The sequence below is a fragment of the Melopsittacus undulatus genome, chromosome 5 (assembly GCF_012275295.1).
Source record: "Melopsittacus undulatus isolate bMelUnd1 chromosome 5, bMelUnd1.mat.Z, whole genome shotgun sequence".
Taxonomy (NCBI): domain Eukaryota; kingdom Metazoa; phylum Chordata; class Aves; order Psittaciformes; family Psittaculidae; genus Melopsittacus; species Melopsittacus undulatus.
Genome location: NC_047531.1, coordinates 19943421 through 19962230, shown reverse-complemented (window position 1 = coordinate 19962230; position 18810 = coordinate 19943421). Strand labels below are relative to the sequence as shown.

Genomic DNA, 18810 nt, shown 5'->3' with positions numbered 1-18810 from the left:
GAGAAAAGGTAAAAAGCACAGCAACAATCCTTTCTTGCTGCAACACAAAAATGTGCTCAGGCTAAGAGTATCACTTATTCACATAATGAATATTGAAGATGTCAAAAAACCAACATTGCAGCCATTTACTGATTTCTTTATCATAATCAAATGGTGTAGAACACCACCAAAAAAAAAAAGAATAAATGTATTTAGAAACCTTTCAAATATTTTTTTCTTTCATGTAGGATCATGTTTGAGTTTCCTTTTTTAGATTTTGGCTGAAAAAAAAATTCTGTATTTTAGTTCCCTCATCTAACAGAGCAAAATGCCTTTTTTTTATGTGTTATAAATGTCTGCTTCTGGTTTGTAAGACTATTTATAATGCAGGAATTGGCAGAAAGACTGTCAAAACATGTACAACTCCTTTAGAAGAGAAGCAGACTACGAGTTGTGAAAGCCTGAATGAACTGGAGGCTGTATCAGAAAATGGCAGAGTAGGAGCTTTATCCTAAAGGAAGAGCTTATCATAAGAAGTACTAAAATTATTTGGAAGACACAGGACATGTGCTTGTCCCCCCAAAAAATATTAAAACCAAACTCAAGAACAAAGCCAACAACAACCCACCACCCCCAAGAAAACCAAAACAACCCACACAAACAACCCCCCAAAATCCAACAAACCAACCTAAAACAAGAACTCAGAAATTATATGGACTCCAGTAAAATGTCAATTAAATATCTGAGGCCAAAGAAACTGGGAAAACACAACCTTCAGACACTAACTTTCAGCATCTAAGATAGCAGCAGCAGTAAGCAAGGGATTATGATAATGTGAATTAAGTGTTTTTAAAGCCAGCAAAAGAGGACCTTTTTAGACTGGCAGAATTAATTATGGTGAAGTGCAGATACACCTACCACAGAAGTGCATCTCTCTGAGGTAAGAAACCTCTACAAAACATCATTCTTTTGATTCCTTTTGATGTTAATGTTTTAATCAGACAAAAGACCAGAACACTTCCATCATGCCTGTGTAACTACAACAAGCTCCTCCATTCCAGGCAAAGTGGTGGTATGGCTACAAGCTACAAAAATCCAGTTTTGGGAGGGATGTGCCATTCTTTGTAACAGATCAGATACTTAGTGAAGTAGGAAAAAAAAATGTGACAAAATGTAAGCAGAGAACAATAATTTATGAGACCTTTTTTGTGTTTAGAAATCAATTTTCTCTATTCTAAAGCAGGTGGAATGCTGACACTGGAAAACCTGTGCACCACATGGTTCCTTATTTCACCATTAAAGGATGAGTGGTGTAAACCAAGCACTGCTTAACCTTCTTCGTGATCCATATTTCTTGCAGAAGCATGCAGAAGGGAAACATGTCTGCTAGCTGTCTGCTTCTTCCATATAAAACCCAGAAGCAATATTCCTCAGTTTCCTTTAAGAACATGCAGTGAATTTGTCATATCTGTTTGTAAGGCCCTTTGGGACTCTTCAGGAAGAAAGGCACCGTAAATGTAAGCTCATTATCATCATTAACTCCTTTTATACACCAGCTGAGCTCAGAAGAGACAAATGGGAGAAAAACATGAGGGGAAAAAATGGTTAAATATATTTATCATTGTTTTCTGTTCTTGGTAGGGTTTGTTGTAGGGTTTTTTTGTGGGTTTTTTTGTTTGTTTGTTTGTTTCATTGCTTATTTTTTGTGTTTTTGAGGGGTTTTTTTGTTTGGTTTGGTTTTTGGATTTTTTTTTTGATTCATAGATACCTTTATTACATAAAACTTACTTTTTATTAGGAAGTCTTAAAATTAGCTTGATCACTTAAGTCCGTGAGATGACACTTACATTGCTAAGGAAGAAAAAGAATAAAATGGCTTTCTTGCATTAAGGGACATTCAACACAGTACCCAATTCATCAGGTTTGTTCTCATAAGCTTAGAAGTTCCTTAAGGTTCCGACAATCACACCTCACCTACATGTGTAAGGGGAAGGGAAAGGAAAAGCTTTCTGTTTGTCCTGTTTGTGTGTTTCCTGGATAACACCTAGATTTGGATGGGACAGGACTCACTGGTTTTAGCCATTGAAAGGTCACATTTTTCATTCAAAATAATGTTCTAAGCTCCTGCTAGGGTAGGTGTGTGTGAGCAGAACCTCCAGACAGTAATTTCTACCCCACACATTGAACATGAGCATCACACAAATTACCTCAGGAAGGAACTTTTCCCTCTCCGTTGACATCAAGGCCAACCTAGTGAGTAACTTGAGGCAGACCATACCTTTCCACCAGGTGGCTGAATCTGTACAACTATGTTTTTACACATAAATAGTATGAAAGGATCCTTTCTACACTACAGATTTGTTCAACCCCATTGAGAAAAAGTGGTACTAATCTCTGTATTTGCAGCTGATAGATTGGTTTTATGTGTGTGATGTGCATTTGTATTTTTTTATCACTGTAAATTTATGTGGTTATCTTTGCTGTCATTAACACCAAAAAAAGATGGTGACTCAGCTTACAAATACATCCCTCATACTTGGGAACTTACGACTTTAAAAACTGGCCTACAAGAAAAGAATTTACAGGACTATTAGATCCATAGTCCTGACTTCAGTCCCTAGAACTTTTGGCAGCTTTGACTAAATTTCTGATCTCTACATCAAACGGGTTGAGTTTGAGGGGGAGGAAGAATGCTTCTCCAACTGCTTTATGAGAAAAGTTTAGAACTTTTAAACCTGTTGGGAATAAGTTACACTAAAACTCTCAGAAATGGAAACAAGGGTGATAGAGACTCTTTAAGGCTACACAGAGTGAAATATTTGTTGTATCCAAGTTTGGCAAGCTGAGAAATCACCTGAATTAAATAAAATTAGAGAAACAAGGAGAAAGTTTATCCGACTACAAAGGCACGAAACTAGACCATACACAAACGTTCAAACCAGCAAAGAAACGCAGACCTGTCCCTCCAGGTCTAGGAATGTTTTCCACTCGGAAATTCGCGGAGGTGCTTCTCAAGCTGTTCAAGAGCAGGGCTGATGTTCTGACCCCCATCTCCTCAAGGGCACCACTCCGCTGCACGCTGCGCTCTCACAAGGGAGCGCCCGTTTCCCCCGACCACGCTCTCGGTCCCGCAGCGAGGTGCGCTCAGAGGCTGCTCTTCCACCCGAGCTGCTCCCGTCGCGTCCCACCCCCTGCTCCCACCGCCAGCGGTCCCTGCTGGGGTGCGAGGTTATCCCGTGCCGGGGACCAGACCCCAAGACCGAGGCGCCGGAGAGCAGCGTGCGGAGCGCCCGCAGGTGCAGAGACGCCCGGGGGCGGCGGGCCCCGCTGTGAGAGGGTGCCGGCAGCAGAGCACCGGGTTCTGCCGGCGCATCCCTCACCGGCAGGCTGCTGGAGGGGGCCGTGAGTGCCGGATGAGCCCATTCCCGCATCGCCGTGCGGGAAGCGCCTCAGCCCCAACACCAGACCGACCGGCCGCGCCGCGCCGCCGGGCGGCGCCTGCGCACTACGTGCGGCACCGCTTCTCGCCCGCCTCCTGGCGCGCCCCCGGCAGCCGCGGTGGGGCCAGGCTGAGCCGCACCGCGCAGGGCTGAGCGGGACCCGAGCCGCGGAGAGCGGGAGCAGGCGCGGAGTGTGCCCGGCACCAGCCCCTGGGCCCCCGCCTGCTGGAGCCCGCACGGCTCGGGAGGCAGGAGCAGCCCCGAGGGGTCTGTCCCGCGGCTGCGGCCGCCCGGCGCCCAACAGCAACTTTGCCGGCCCGGTCCGGCCGTTGTCACCGGTCTCCGGCGCGGTGCGGGCGCTCTGGCGGCGCGGTGAGAACCCCGGCAAGAGTTTCGCAAAGCTCCTAAACACCTTAAGCTGCGCGCAGCAACCCGTGTTGGCTGAGGTTGCAGGAGAGGAGGAACTAGTGTTTGCGATCACCCGAGGAGGGGAGGTGCTCTGCACAAGGGACCTTTCCTCACCAATAGAGCCACCAACTGTCCGCAGAGGAGGGAGGATGTAAAGAGGCAGCACGAGGCCGGTGCGGCTGCTGGCGAGGAGGCAGCGGTCCTGGGAAAGGGCGGAGCGCCGGAGGGGGTTCCCACCGGCGCTGCACTTGCTACATTAACTCGGCGCATCGGAGGCAGCGACACAACTTTCCTGGTCTGCCCCGGGAGGCGGCAAGAAGAGATTCCCAGCTGCTCCGGTCACAGCAGCCCCAGCGCCTGCTCCTTGCAGCGGCGGACACCGGCGGCAGCGGCGTCGCGGTTGCCCCGGCTCCGGGGAAGCGGGCTGTCCCCGGGACCCGGGCGGGCATGCCTCCCGCTCCCAGCCCCGCCGAGGCGGGCGGCCGCCGACTCTGAAGGGAAGCGTGCGAACCCCCCGCCTCGCGGCTATGCAGCCCCTCCGCGCTCCCTTCGCCCTGCTCTGCCAGGTGCTGGGTGCTTGGGCTGCCTGCGCCCTGGCCCCCGCTGCGGCCGTCGGGCTGCCCGCGTCTCCGCAGCGCGCCCACTCGCCGCTAGCCCCGACGTCCCTCGCTGCGGGCCGGCGGGCGGCAGCGACTGTCCCCGGCGCGGCTCTCCCCGTGGCCGGCGGAGCAGCGGGGGCGGCCGGCATCGGCGCGCCCCTCGGGGCCGAGGGGGCCGGACGGCGGTGGGCGCGGAGCAGCGAGCGAGGAGCCGGCGCGGCGGCGAGGAGGGGCGCGGCTGGGAGACCCCGCTGGCTGCCCCTGAACGCCTCGGCGGGAGGCGAGGGAAGCGCCGGGGGCCGCGGCAACGCCACAGGGCGCCGCGCCCGTCTCCGCAACCCCTTCTACCCGCTAACCGAGGAGTCGTACGGCGCCTACGCTGTCATGTGCCTCTCCGTAGTGATCTTCGGCATCGGCATCATGGGCAACATGGCAGTGATGTGCATCGTCTGCCACAACTACTACATGCGGAGCATCTCCAACTCCCTGCTGGCCAACCTGGCTTTCTGGGACTTCCTCATCGTCTTCTTCTGCCTGCCGCTGGTCATCTTCCAGGAGCTCACCAAGAAGTGGCTCCTCGAAGACTTCTCCTGCAAAATCGTCCCGTACATCGAGGTAATGGTGGTGTGTGGGCATGGCTCTAGGGGATGCGGCTCCGAGCACCTTTCCCTCCACGGGTACTGCTCCCAGGCGCTTCTCCGCCGGCCTTCGCTGCCTGTGGGTGCCCGCCCTTATCGCTGCCAGCCCGAGAGCGTCCAACGCGAGTTTGGTCTGGGCTTCTCGGGCATCCCCGAGGCCCCGGTTGGGCCAGGGGCGGCCGTGGCCGCGACAGGTCCGTAGCATCAGGGGATTTCTACAGCCTCAGGCTGAGAGCGGCTGGCTCTGCCTTCCACTCCCGCGAGTTCTGCCAAAGTTTCCTTGCTCCTTGTGATCCTGAAAGGCGAAAATCCTCTCAGAATGAGCGTTCAAGTTTTTTTTTTTTTTTCAGTTTTTTTCTTCTGTTTCCCTAAGGTGAAGTGAGTCGGGAAAGCGGATGGAGGGCGTGACTGGGGACGGCTTGTAAGGTAGTTGTAGACAAGACGAGCAGTGGGATGTATATGCTCCTAAGTTGCACTTTAGCGTTCAAATCTTACACTTATTTATTTAGATGCTTTAAAATAATAAAAAAGACCTTAGCACGACTTAAAGGGCAGCTTCTTGGCAGTTGTTCAGAAGCTCTGTCAGAGAAAGCTCTTAGCCAGCTGGCCAGAGTCCTGCCGGCAGCATTCAGGTTGTCCACCTTATTTATTTGCAGAGTGCTAGCCCATAATTCTGGCTGGCTCTGCTGTATTCCCAAAACCTTATGTTCAACATTATTTAGTAACTGAAAGCTGAGGAAATAACTGTTGATTCTCCTGTTCCAAGAATGAGACATAAGGGGAAAAACCAAACAAAATCCACCCCCCAAAACAAACACCTGTTTATTATTAATACAGAATACCAGTTTCGACAGCACGTTGGTACACAGTAATATGTAATTAGCTGTCAACCGATATTTTTTAGTTTAGAAAGATGTGTGATGTGTGTAGCCACTAAGTTGTCATTACTTCTTCCATATGTGATGCGCTTTATTACTGGTGGTATCGAACAAAGGGTGGAGCTGTGCTACACTTAGATGTATGCAAGGCCAGTAATATAGCATTTGAAAAACTCAGAGCCCACTTAATCTATTTGCATTTAAGAAGACATGTAGTAAGTATGTATTCGTTGAGAAACAGGTAGTACTAGGAGCTTTTAAGTTTTCTGAATTTAGTTCTTGCTACTGTTTTAACCAATAAAATAAGTAATATTGTTTCAGTTACTGTGTAACCATTTCAATTAGAGTAGGTAATGTAGAGAAAGTGCTCTCAGGACTTCTCTAGGGTGACACTTCACCCTTCCCAGCCTGTTTTTGGTGTATTCACATACAGAATTAAAATAATTCTTTGGATGCTGATTCTAATTAAAGATCAGTAATTGATATTATGTGCATGACCACGCTGTTCTTCAGAATTAGTTGCTTATGCTGTGCACTAAAGAATTTGTCAAACTGAAAATGGCTTAGGTGAAATCGAGTTTCCAAAGCTGTAATCTGAAAAACATTCAGCTGTTGCTACCCTCCCTTTATACATAAATGACACCTTATTTTTTCACTTTAAAGTTCTGTAGATATTTGGAGTTGAAGCATTATTCAAGAACTGGCACCGATTCAGTCATGATGGACCAGTTGCATGGTCTTAGGGTCTTGGGTGTAAAAATGAAAAATTCTGCTTGTTCCTGAAGAAATGAAATTAATTTATATGTAAGGTACAGATCTAAAAAATTGCAGCCTTGGGGGTTTTCTATTGCTCCCAGAGTTGTATATTTTTCATTCAGTAGTCATTACATATAATACTCAAGTATGTAAAGTATATTCATCACTCCGGGAGCAGTAGGTAAAAGGCTGGATTTCCCTTCTAAGTTGTAGCTATGAGTGGCAGATACTGAGTACCACTGATAGTTTGCGACCCTCCACAGCTTGCCTCAAGCTTGGCAAGAAGGGCAGGGTCCTGCAAATTAGGATTTGACCCTGCTGAGACGGTGAAAGCTGGTAGAGCAAAGGTTCATCACTTTCCTACTGATATTCTAACCTCACAGGCACACACAGTGACAGTGACACCACCAGCAGCGATGCAGCTGCAGAGCACGTCATGAAATCTGCCCTGCAAGCAGCTACTGCTCCATGCTCTGTCAGGGATTGTTCCCAGAAGCACGCTCACCTGGCAGCTGAATAACTCTGTCTTCTCCCTTGTTGTAACTCACCTAGGCAGGATCAGCCCCTTCTCACACCGTGGGAGGAGGATGAAGTCCTCTTTGTGCCTTGAGAGTTAAGCTGTAGACAGCTTAACCTCTTTGGGAGAGGTTTCTAGCCTTTTGTGGAATACAGAATATGGACACATTTTAAGCTGTTATCTGTGTTTTCTGTAAGTTAGCCCAGTGTTTTGTTAAATGTCTCTTTGTTCCATGCTTTGCATCTCTTTTTCTGCATGCCACTTTTCCTCTCCCTACATCATGTCTAAAGAGCTGTGTCAAACCCAGAGTTGTAGATCCAGAAACCTCTCCCTTTTAAACATCAGAGACCATTACTGGCCTGAGCACTCTTGTCATTGCAGTTTGTACTTTCAAAACTAGGGAACAGAGGATGTCTGATTATCCAGAGCAAGCAATATCCTGATCACAGCATTTTAACATTATTCAAGCATGTTTTGCACTGTGTTTAAAGGTTTCAAATTATCACAGTGAGAAACCATGAGTTTTCTTGGTTTAGCCTCATGTGGCCAATTGTTTTTCTATTTGTGCTGTTTGATGGGTAATGTGCAGAATTTCAACAAAGCATCTGTTGCCAGTGATAACACATATGTATATGGTCTGGGAAAAATGTTTTATGATATCTTCAAGCACATTCCTATAGGTAAATGTTGAGCTTCTAGCAGTAGAAGGTCTCCCTGGTACTTAATTCAAAGGGCAGTTTTCTCATACCTGGTAAAGATCTGCTGTGACCAAGCACATTAAGCAGTCATTTCAGCCATGTATTATATCACAGTTTGGTTACTTCAAACTACATTTTAAATCTATGCCGCGCCTGTGCTTGCATAAGGAGTGCTGTGCACATGACTGAGGAAGAAACTGAGTAATTCTTCTGTGCTTCTCATGAGGTCTTTAGATGATAAGAGTAAACTGGTAGAGAATGAAACCATCAAAACACATGGTTAGTAGAAGTAGATGAAGTTATCTCCACCAGGAACTTCACTTGACCCTGATGTTGACACTGTCTTGGAGGGGCAGTTTCAAATGCACTGAGAGGGAATGAGAAGGGAATTAGAACAACTGGGGCAGCTACCCAGCCCATAAGGTTGGTTGGAGATGTGCTTCTTCTTTGCAGTTTCAATTCTCTGCTCAATAAACCTTTTGCCACTTTTCTGCAGGTGGTTCAACCACCTAGTTTTAGACATGTGTGGCTGAAGTGTTTACTTGAACACTCTGTTGATGTCTTCCATACACTTTGCTCAGTGTTGCTCAGACTCAGGAGATACAGGGTAAATGACAATACGAAGGCAATGGCTTTACCTAATTCCTGTTCCACAAGCCTTGCCAATGTGGAGCCCTTATGTTTTTGTTCAAGCACATCCACTCTTTCCAATAGAGGACTGGGGGGCAGATAAAGGGGAATAAAAAATCAAAAAGAGTACAGAACAATATAGTTCCAGTTCCCCTACTTAGAGATTTATGCTACACCTTAATAGAAAGAAGTATGCATGTAGACAAAATCTGTAGTTTTTTTGCAGTTGTTAAATACAGCAGTCCTGTGAAGTAGCATTTTTATTTTCTATTTCAATGCTGGAAGCCAGTAGTGAAGGGGTTAAGTAGGTTATTCAAGATCCAGAGAAGCATGCTCAAGATGACAAATGGATTGTGTCAACTAGGACTAGAAATAGTCTTTTGGGCTTTAAAAGGAAGCTTGCTTGAGTTGTGTACATTCTGCTTTTAGAGGTTACAACACTAGAAGCTTGATGAGTTTGAGAGGGATCAATGAAAGTAGGCATCACTTTCTATGCTGGCAGACTGGGGCAACCTACTTGTAGTGAAGTAAGAATTTAGAACTGGAGAGTGGTTTAGAATGAGGGTTTGCAGAGGCTGATTTATCATCCTGTATAGTCCAGCACAGAAAAACAATTTCTCGAGACCAGTGATGGTACTCAGCCCTGAACTGGTGCTAATAAATATGAGCACATCTGCCTTTTTCATACTCCTTACAAGGAAAAGAAAGACAAAGTTTGTGGTGTCTTCATCTGGACCTTATCATGCATATGATAAGGACTGGCTTGACTCTGAAGTTGACTCTTGAAAGCCTCTGAAATATGATGCCCAGTCTCTGCATGTGCTTTTGGCAATCAGTCTGTGCCATCACTCCTTTTTCTGGTAGGTAACTTCCAGCTCAGGAAAGCCATCACAATTAGTATTCTTAGTGGAAAGCATAAAGATTGATTTGGCCTGGAATACGAATTACTCTCTTTCCCTGGAGCTGAATGAACCTCTACGACAATTTGAGGGGAGGCTTTTTCCTTTTTTCCTTGGTAGAGGCAAGTGAGAAGCCATTCTCTGCATGTTCAAGGCTGCCAGAGGAGATCCTTATTTTAAGTTTCACTTTAGGGAAGCAAATACATTTTTTTATGGGAGCTTCTAAAAGCTGCGTATTATCTGTCTTTTCTGTCTTTTGTTGTGCAGCATCCTCTTTATGTCTCTTCTTTGACTCCAGTCAGAGCTAGGCTCCTGAACCTCCAGTAAATCCTCTGGGTTGTAGATGAGATCCTTAGAGGGGTATGCAGCTTCAAAGCTTCATATTGGGAGTTTTGTAGGGCAATGGCTGCATGTGTCTATTACTGAGCAGAATATCGAATATCTTCAGCACTTATTGGGGAGTAAATAATTGTTTAAAACAGGAATGTTAATATACCTCTGTCCCTTAGGTATTAATGGCATGCTGACAGTTGCTGCCATGCTGGTGCTTCTATCAATCTTTTCCTCTGCAAACTCAGTTCTTAGGGACTTAAAAGGTGTCCATAAAAATTTGCTTTTGGCTTAAACTTTGCATGTGGCATTTCAGCATGGAACTGAATTTGTGTCAGACTAGGTTTAAAATTGGGTCAGTAATATTTAAGTTATATATGTGTGGGGAGGAAAAGCAACATCTGCTATCCCAGCACCATTGACTCTGCTCTGAGCACTGGGATGTTTTTTCTCCATATGACAGGATTTTTCTTGCAAAAGAGAAAGAGGCTGATTTTTAGCAGTAGTTCCATATTGTTAATAATTAGTGCAGGAGTCCCTTGTGTAGCTTGATGAGAATTTGATACTCAGTGGAAAATGGGACTCATTTATTTATTAAAAAAAAAGTAAATGAAATTTACTTACATGGTAACATGCTAGATTGTAAACAGAAAAATGAGCCAAAATTAAATCCTCTTGTGTTTTGTGAGTTTTCCAACCCTCTGGATAAGAATACAGTGTAGTAATGGGTATTTCTAGTGTCCTGACGATCTGGCTGGCTTTTGCTTCCAACAAAATTCAAAGGCAGGTCTTGGAAGTAGATTCTGATTCTGAACACTATCACTCTTGAGATATACATGAGAGTAAGAAACACTGATCTGAGTGTTGATAGTACTATGGAATGTATGTATGTATGGAAACAGCCACATTGTACCCATTCTTCCACAGGTGTAGGCAATCTCTGTGATAGTAATTTCAAGAACTACCATCTTGTCTTCTAGATAATTAAGGTGATGTAGATTTTCATCCAGGATGCTTAAGCTACTTGCTTATGTCAGAGACATACCCTGGCTCCCGTACTCCTTAGCTACGGAATTACTTCTGCCACAACTGGGTTGTTTTAAGTAGTGTTTTTTGACTGAGTGAACCTTACCTATTTTGAAGCATAATCCCATTAATGTTTAATAGCACTTTGTGTAAGAAAAGTAGAGATATTTATTTATTTTTGTTCTTTTATAGTAATGACCAATTTTCTTGGGTTTGGAGGCTCTTAACGGAAAGAACAGAAAACAGAAATCTAGATAAACAATTGAATATTTTTCTTTGCAGTGGGTTGACCTCATGTTTTGTGGTAGTTCAATCTTACTACTGGATGCTGTACTGCAAGTGTAGGGCAACACAAAAACTGCAGGCTGTACTAACTTTGTCTTCGGCAAAACTAACAAGTCTGCAAGAGCCACCATGGTACGTTGCATTAACAGACTGAATCTGTGAATGTGGGTATAGACCAGCTGTAAAAAGATGATAGACTGTAATGGCTTAAGAGGAAAAAAATAGTCATTTATACAATAGTAATGGATATAAAGAGTCTACAGGGTGTCACTGGGAGTTAGAGCTAGTGGTCATCAAATTTTTCTGTAGTTCAGCTTTCCTATTACAATGGGAAAATTTTGTGAATACCCATCCTGCTTGTAACAAAGGAAGGCAGAGTGCTTTGTAGTTTGAGAAACTGAGTAAGCAACATAAAAAATATTCTGTTTTAGAAAATCCAGCTTCAGCTGGTAGAAGCAGCCATTTCTTATAACTTATTTTGTCTTGTTCCATATAAACTCAGTCTACATTGTTTCCCCTCGCTTCTCCATCAGAAGGTGTGCTCAAGAGCGTGGTGCCTGAGATGATTAATGGTCCATCTCATTTCCAGGTTTGAGTTGTTCATGGCTGGTTGATTCCCATTCTGTTATATTCACTGTCCTTTGGCTTAAGCAATTTTATATTTCAAGATAGACTTACTTGTAGGTAGTAGTAATATCACGTCTTGGTCTTCACCTTACTGAGTTGAGTGACTCAACATCTCTTTTTATTCACTCACAGAATCTGGTCCTCCTCAAACTTTTCATCCAAGTCATCTTTTCTGATCTTGTTTGTGGTTTTGTTTTCATTACCTTTTTCTTGTCAAGCAGATATCAGACAAAATTCAGAGTCTCATTTCCACTGGTGTTGCTCACCATCCTGCATCTGCACAGCTTCCCTCGTCAGTCAGAGGCTCTGCTCCTGGAGGCCAGGGCCAGGAGCTGTGGGACCACAGCCAGGAGAAGAAGTAGGACAGGTCAGGGAAAGCCTGGGAACATTTCAGTAATTGTTAGTGTTTGTGAAAGGGGAATTGGGTATGTTGGATGGACAGAGGGAACTGATGCAATTAAGATGAGCAATTCATGATTTTACTGTTCTTTCTGGCCTCAGTTCCCCAAATGAGTTTTGACACAGTTGACTAACAGCTGCTAAGCTAATGACCAAAGGCTCATGCAGTGTCTAGAAGGAGCATGACGGTGCCCACTAATATCCTCGTCAACACTTTTAAAGGAGCAGCAGTATCAAGGTAGTCTCTTGTAACAATAATGTCATCTTTTGTGTGTATGTGCTATAGCTGGTAATCCTTTCAATAGCCCTTCTCTGCCCAGATAGTGTGGGCATCTCCTCAGAGCAAGGGTTACTCCACCACCTCCTCAGAGCAGATTGGAGATCATTCAGTTAGAAACTTGGGGACTTTCCTGATATCATCTAGTAAGGGAAAGATGTAAACTGATGTCATCTTGAATGTCTATAGAGTCTGAAGTAGAATCTTCATAGGGACCATATGGAAATTAATCAGACAACTAAGTGATGACCAAGAACTGCTGAGCCTAACTCGCCCTTGCCTTGCCTCATTTCCTGCCAGGTTGTTGGAATTCAGACTGCAACAGCATATCAGCATATCAGAAATTCATCTGTTACAACAAGAAGAGCACCATTAGACTCCACTCAGCTTCACACCACTTCAGGATTTGTTAATTTGTTCTTTACCTTCTCCTCATCAAATGAATTACCTTCATCTTGTGGTTATTTCAGGGCAGTGTAACAGATTAAAAAGGAAACTTTTCTGGCTTCTTCCATGTTTTTAGCTTAAGCCTAATTATTAGTATGACTGGTATGAAGGAACACCCCTAAACTGAAATTGTTCGAACATGCATTCTGCATGTCCCAGTTCTCGCCCACATAGGCTGTGAGCAGCACCCGTTGATTTTGCTGACTATTACTCATAGTCTACAGAGTGGAGTAAGTAATCAGACTCTTAAATATGCTGCCTTTAATGCAGTATATATCCTTAAATATACTGCCTTTAAGCAAGTCAGCTGGAGTGAATTGCTCTTCATCTGCGTGGGAGTATTTGTTTGTTTTTTGCAAGCTTTTCCATAGCATCACTAACTCCCTTAATCTACAGAAAACAGGAAATCTTTGCCTGTTCCAGAGGAACACTAGCTTTGTTTAGCTTGTTTCATCAGTAAATCCACAGGAGAGTTTTCAAAGCCCATTTCCACTGTTCTTAGTTATTTCTTCTTGCTCTATTTCACTGTCTTAAACCTCCATGTTGTTGGTCAATTAATGTGACAGAAGCCCCGTAGGTTATGTTTGTTCATAGTAGACGTGTCTTCTTTCATTAGTCCAGCCTTAACAGCTGCAGAGTTTTAATGTCTTAGCTACCGTGTAGCAGCCTGTTTGCAATGAAATGCTAAAGCAACAAAAGCATGTGCGTTGGGGGTGGGGGAGAGACACATGAGAGCTGAGAGAGAAAAACCTCAAATTTTCATCTGTTCTGCTGGCTTTTATTTCAGTCCGTGTTAATTCCTGAGTCTTGGTTTCTTCCCTGTCTCCCACAGTTGTAGAGAGCTGACCCTTTTGTTATTCATGTTGGATGTTCTGGCTAAAGGTTTTGCTGTCACTCTAAGGAGTTTGCAGACTGCACACACATGTCAGCGTTTTGCAGTGAAGTCAATAGTCTTTAATTTAAAACTCTGACTCAGCAGTGATGTTCATTAGCTAAGTTTATCACTTCATTAAGAGTTCCCTGTAACTGTAATTTTTCTTTAATTTTTTTTTTTTTGCTGTATTTACCAAGCTTTCTTTGAATCTTGTCAGACAGTGTAAGCTCCTAAATGAATAGGTTTGTCTATTAAAAATGTTTACTGTACTGCTTTGTCATCATTAAATATTCCTGCAAGTTAATTAGTTCAAGATAGTGTCTTACTCATTCCATCTTTTAGGAAGCTGCTTCAAAGAATTCTTAAGCTAAGCCAATGTCTGACAGTTCTAATCCCAAGAGCCTAATATTTTTCAGTGGTATTCAATTTTAGTAGTCTAATAAGGCCATTAAATATTGAAGGCTGAAATTAATGATACATTTATATAATTGTGCATAATTGCAGAACTTTTTACATGAGATGTGTGAACAGGAATGCTTCAAATTATGGTGGAGATAGGAAAGTATTTTGTTTTTTTTAAATTTACCTATACAATTTTTTAATACATCATTGCACATCAAATTTGGGTAAGCCAAATTACAGCGAGTTGCCTATTATTACCCTAGATTTCCCAGTTAATTGCACAGATATGTTTTATTCATGACAAAAGTAAGCATTCTTTACATTTATTAGTAGTATTATTTATTTTCTTTTGCATCAACACATTTTCAGCACAACCATGCAAACCCAAGAAAATAAATGAATTAGAATGCAACAAAGCACCAAATCTTTCTTGAATTGAAGTTAATGGGAGTTCTGCTTTGAATTTGAACTGAAGCTCAATTTATTGGAAATAAGATTAGGCCAAAAATGCAGATAGTCTTCTTGCAAATTTCTTTTCAGGAAATTCAATTATAAACAGGACAAATGATAGGAAATTATGTTTCATGACAGCACATTTCTATTCATGCATAAAATGATTATTATTAAAGCTAGAGAACATATGCATTGCTGTATACTTGCTCCTGAACCATATATAATTGAGAGCTCTGTCCAATCCATTTAAACAACATTATCATTTAAACAACAAAACTTCTGCCATTTCTCCTGGCTTGCAGCATGTTGTCCCACAGGATGTTTTCTATGAAATTAAACCTAGATTTTCCTGTGATTTTTTTCTAAAGGAAATGTTGAAGATAAATTTCAAACCCTAAGTATTATAGTGAAGGTTGGTTTTCCACAGCCTCTGGAAGTCTGAAGATGTTGGATACAGTCTCTCTGAACTCACAGTATGGGATGACTTTATGTACCTACATCCCATCAGAATTTCACTTAAAAGCCTAGGTCCACAAAACCAGCTGTTGAATCCTACTCCATTCAGATGATGCCTAAACCACAGTTTCTAAATTTTGTAGATATGGCAGATTTCGGTGTTATGATCCCCTGCATGCTTGATGAGCATGTGACGGGGACCTAAGTCCATACTTTTGCTGAAGAAAAACTCTCCCATCTCTCCCCTTTTGACTTATATTCCAACCCCTGTGGTGGAGCTGATCATTCTGAAAAACACCCCTTAGAAAAATGGGGGGAAGAAGGGGTTTAGTTTTCTGTATTGGTCAGTTCCTCAGGTTTTTTTTCACTCAGTATTGCACAGATTCCTGCATGGGCCTCCCAGAGACAGTGTCACCAAGCTGAAATAAATATGTGCAGGCAGAAAACCAGAAGAGTGTATTCTTTTGGGGTTCATGCTGGATAGTTCAGCAAACCCTGGAATATAAATTCAATCCATGGTGCTTCTTTTGATGGTGCTTGGCACCACGGTGCTTAATTGTGTACTACACTAATGCCCCTAAACTAGGTCTTCTTTTGCCTCTTTCAGTCAAGGGGCTAAACTTGACTAATGTTTCAGAGTACAAATTGAGCTCTCTTGAACTATGAAAGAGCATAGTCCCCTCTTCCAGAGAACAGCTCAATGGTAAAAGCCTTCATCCAATGTACAATACATTAAATCCCTCTTCAGCCTGAGTGAGGCCAGGCCTTCATCTTGAATCTCTAAGATGACTACCATCAACAGGGGACCAGGGGGCTTTTGAAGGAGATGAAGGAAGTTTTTCCACTCAACTGAATATTGGACTGTATCCTTATAGTTGTCTTTTTTTCCCCCACTTTTTTCCTTTTTTTATTATTTTATTTTTCCCAGACAAGACCAGGCTGCACACAGCTTTGAGCAATCTGGTCTAGTGGAAGGTGTCTCTGCCCATGGTGGGGGGGTTAGAATTAGGTAATTTTTAAGGTCCCTTCCAACCCAAGCCATTCTATGACAAAATCTGTATTGACTTGCAACCCCTTTTCTCCTTCCCAGGTAGCCTCTCTGGGAGTCACCACCTTCACGCTGTGTGCCCTCTGCATCGACCGATTCCGTGCCGCCACCAACGTGCAGATGTATTACGAGATGATTGAAAACTGCACATCCACAACGGCCAAGCTGGCGGTCATCTGGGTGGGTGCGCTGCTGCTGGCGCTGCCGGAGGTGGTGCTGCGCCAGCTGGCCAAGGAGGACCCTGAGTACAGCGGCAGCCCGCCTGGGGAGCGCTGTGTGGTCAAGATATCCACTGCGCTACCAGACACCATCTATGTGCTCGCTCTCACTTATGATGGGGCAAGACTCTGGTGGTACTTTGGCTGCTATTTTTGTTTGCCTACCCTTTTCACTATTACCTGCTCCCTGGTAACTGCGAGGAAAATCAGGAGGGCGGAAAAGGCTAGCACAAGGGGGAACAAGCGACAAATTCAGCTGGAAAGTCAGATGAACTGCACAGTGGTGGCTTTGACCATTTTATATGGGTTTTGCATCATTCCTGAAAACATTTGCAACATTGTGACTGCCTACATGTCCACAGGGGTCTCTCGGCAGACTATGGACCTCCTCCATCTCATTAGTCAGTTCCTTTTGTTCTTTAAGTCTTGTGTTACCCCAGTTCTCCTTTTCTGCCTCTGTAAACCTTTCAGCAGGGCCTTTATGGAGTGTTGCTGTTGCTGCTGTGATGAATGCATCCAGAAGTCTTCAACAGTGACAAGTGATGACAATGACAATGAGTACACCACAGAACTGGAGCTCTCCCCTTTCAGTACCATCCGTCGCGAAATGTCCACTTTTGCCTCTGTGGGGACTCATTGTTAATTGACCCTAGAACTTTATCTGCTGTATCTTTTTCTGTTTTCTTCTTTTTGTTCCTTTTTTTTTGTTTTACTTCATATTTTTCTTCTTGAAGCAAAATGATTGCTGAAAACTGCTCTGGAAACCAATCTGCTTATTAACAGTCGTGCTTTGGAAAATAATTTGTTTTCTTATTAAAATGAAAGAAAGTGAGAGAAGGGGAGGAAGCACTCAGTTTTAAATCATGATATTTTGTATGGTGCTAGGATTTTGTTGTCTGGGAAGGAGAATCTATATCAATCCACTTTTATTTAATTCCATAGTATTTTTTTGATAATCACTGTAAAACGGTTATGTAGACATTGTGGGGCTTGCAAGGTGTTTTATGTAAAAGATGTGGTGGAAATTATTTGAACGTAGTTTTAATCCAATCACTGTACACTATTGTGAGAGGACTTGGACTTCAGAAAATTTATAAAGTAGCATAAAAATAAATGAGGCTTTATTCTTTAACTTCATTGCCAATCTGCATTTAATAAGGATGCCTATAAGTACTATTAAATTCTTTTTAAAAGTAAAAAAAAACCCTTTGCTTTGCATACAGTAATTTAAATGGCCATATTTAATTTACTATTCATGTACTTACCCTTAGAAGCTATAATTGCAGTGTTTAAGGGAGATGGTTATAATGGTATTAGATTTACAATAGTGCATTTTTTAAATGTATATTATGAAGGTTCAATGTGCCTCATTGAAAATTTTCTTCTTCACCTGCAGGTGTGCAAAACCTGAGCTGTTTTGCACTTCTTACAAAGAAGGATCACTTTCTCACTTCAGTTTTGTCTTGTGTGGTTTCAAAATCAAATTTCTTTCCAATCCGTTATTGGTTTAACATTGGGATTATGTCCTCAGTCTCTGTATCTATAGCTCCTACTGGCTTCAGTAAGAGTCCCGTTGCAGAGAACAGCATTCTTTTGCCAGAGCTTTGCTGACAATAAATGTGAGGGACTGAAACATGTGGAGAGTGAATTCCTTCTTTTTTAAAAGGTATAAACAAACTTGGATGCTTGGGGTTTGACCCAGAGCCACTGCAGTCAATGGAAAGGTTTCCATCAATTTCAGAAGGCTTTGGATCAGACTGGCATCTCCTATTTATTCTGGGATGTAGCATGAATATTAATCACAGGGGCTCTGTATACCGATTATAAATCACGCTGCTCTCACAGAGGCTGCTATTCATGAGCAGCTCACAGCTCTGAAGCTGGTTTTGAGAGCTACGGTGTGTTTTGCGGATGGCTTCTTGCTGTCCACAGGGTTATTAAAATGAGGGTATGTCAATGCTGCCAGCAACAGTGTGATACAGTGAAGTCTAAAGTTGTTATAGGCAAGCTGGGCTGGAGACTGGAAAGTGCCTATCTGTACCAGCACAGCTTATTTGCTCCTCTTCTTGGCTGAAGTAGACAGGCTGTCCTTGGCAGGCAAGTTGGCTTATATTTACACCGGGCACCAAGCTGAAGTGTGGACACATGCTAAGGAACTGCTTTTGTTATAATTAGCTTATATTTTAATATGATTAAATAAATAATAAAATTGCAATAGTATGGGCAGAAGTAAAATCACATGTGTTTGTACTTTGAAATTAACACTGATCATAACTGGTGTAGTCTTGCATCCTGATACCTGCCTCTACACATGTGAAAGAACTTGCTGTAACTTCTGGAAAGGAGTCTTTTTCAATTATTATTTCTAGATTCTGGACTTAATATGTTTAATCTTTGTATCTACTTGGGCAAGCGGTATTTCTTTTTCACCAATTTAACATATAGCAATTTCAACTGAAAAGCAGTTGAAATGAACTAATCTGAATATGAATCCAAACATATATGCACTTGATTTTTTTCTGACTT

At 43.2% G+C, this 18810-nt stretch overlaps 1 protein-coding gene across 1 annotated transcript; it reads left to right on the top strand.

The window, feature by feature from the left end:
* Nucleotides 1-3804: 3804 nt before the first annotated feature.
* On the top strand, nucleotides 3805-17416 carry GPR37 (G protein-coupled receptor 37). Its single transcript, XM_031046308.2, has 2 exons — nucleotides 3805-5041; nucleotides 16109-17416. The coding sequence occupies exons 1-2, from the start codon at nucleotides 4355-4357 to the stop codon at nucleotides 16925-16927; spliced, it is 1506 nt and encodes a 501-aa protein (XP_030902168.2). The 5' UTR covers nucleotides 3805-4354; the 3' UTR covers nucleotides 16928-17416.
* The last annotated feature ends 1394 nt before the right edge of the window (nucleotides 17417-18810 follow it).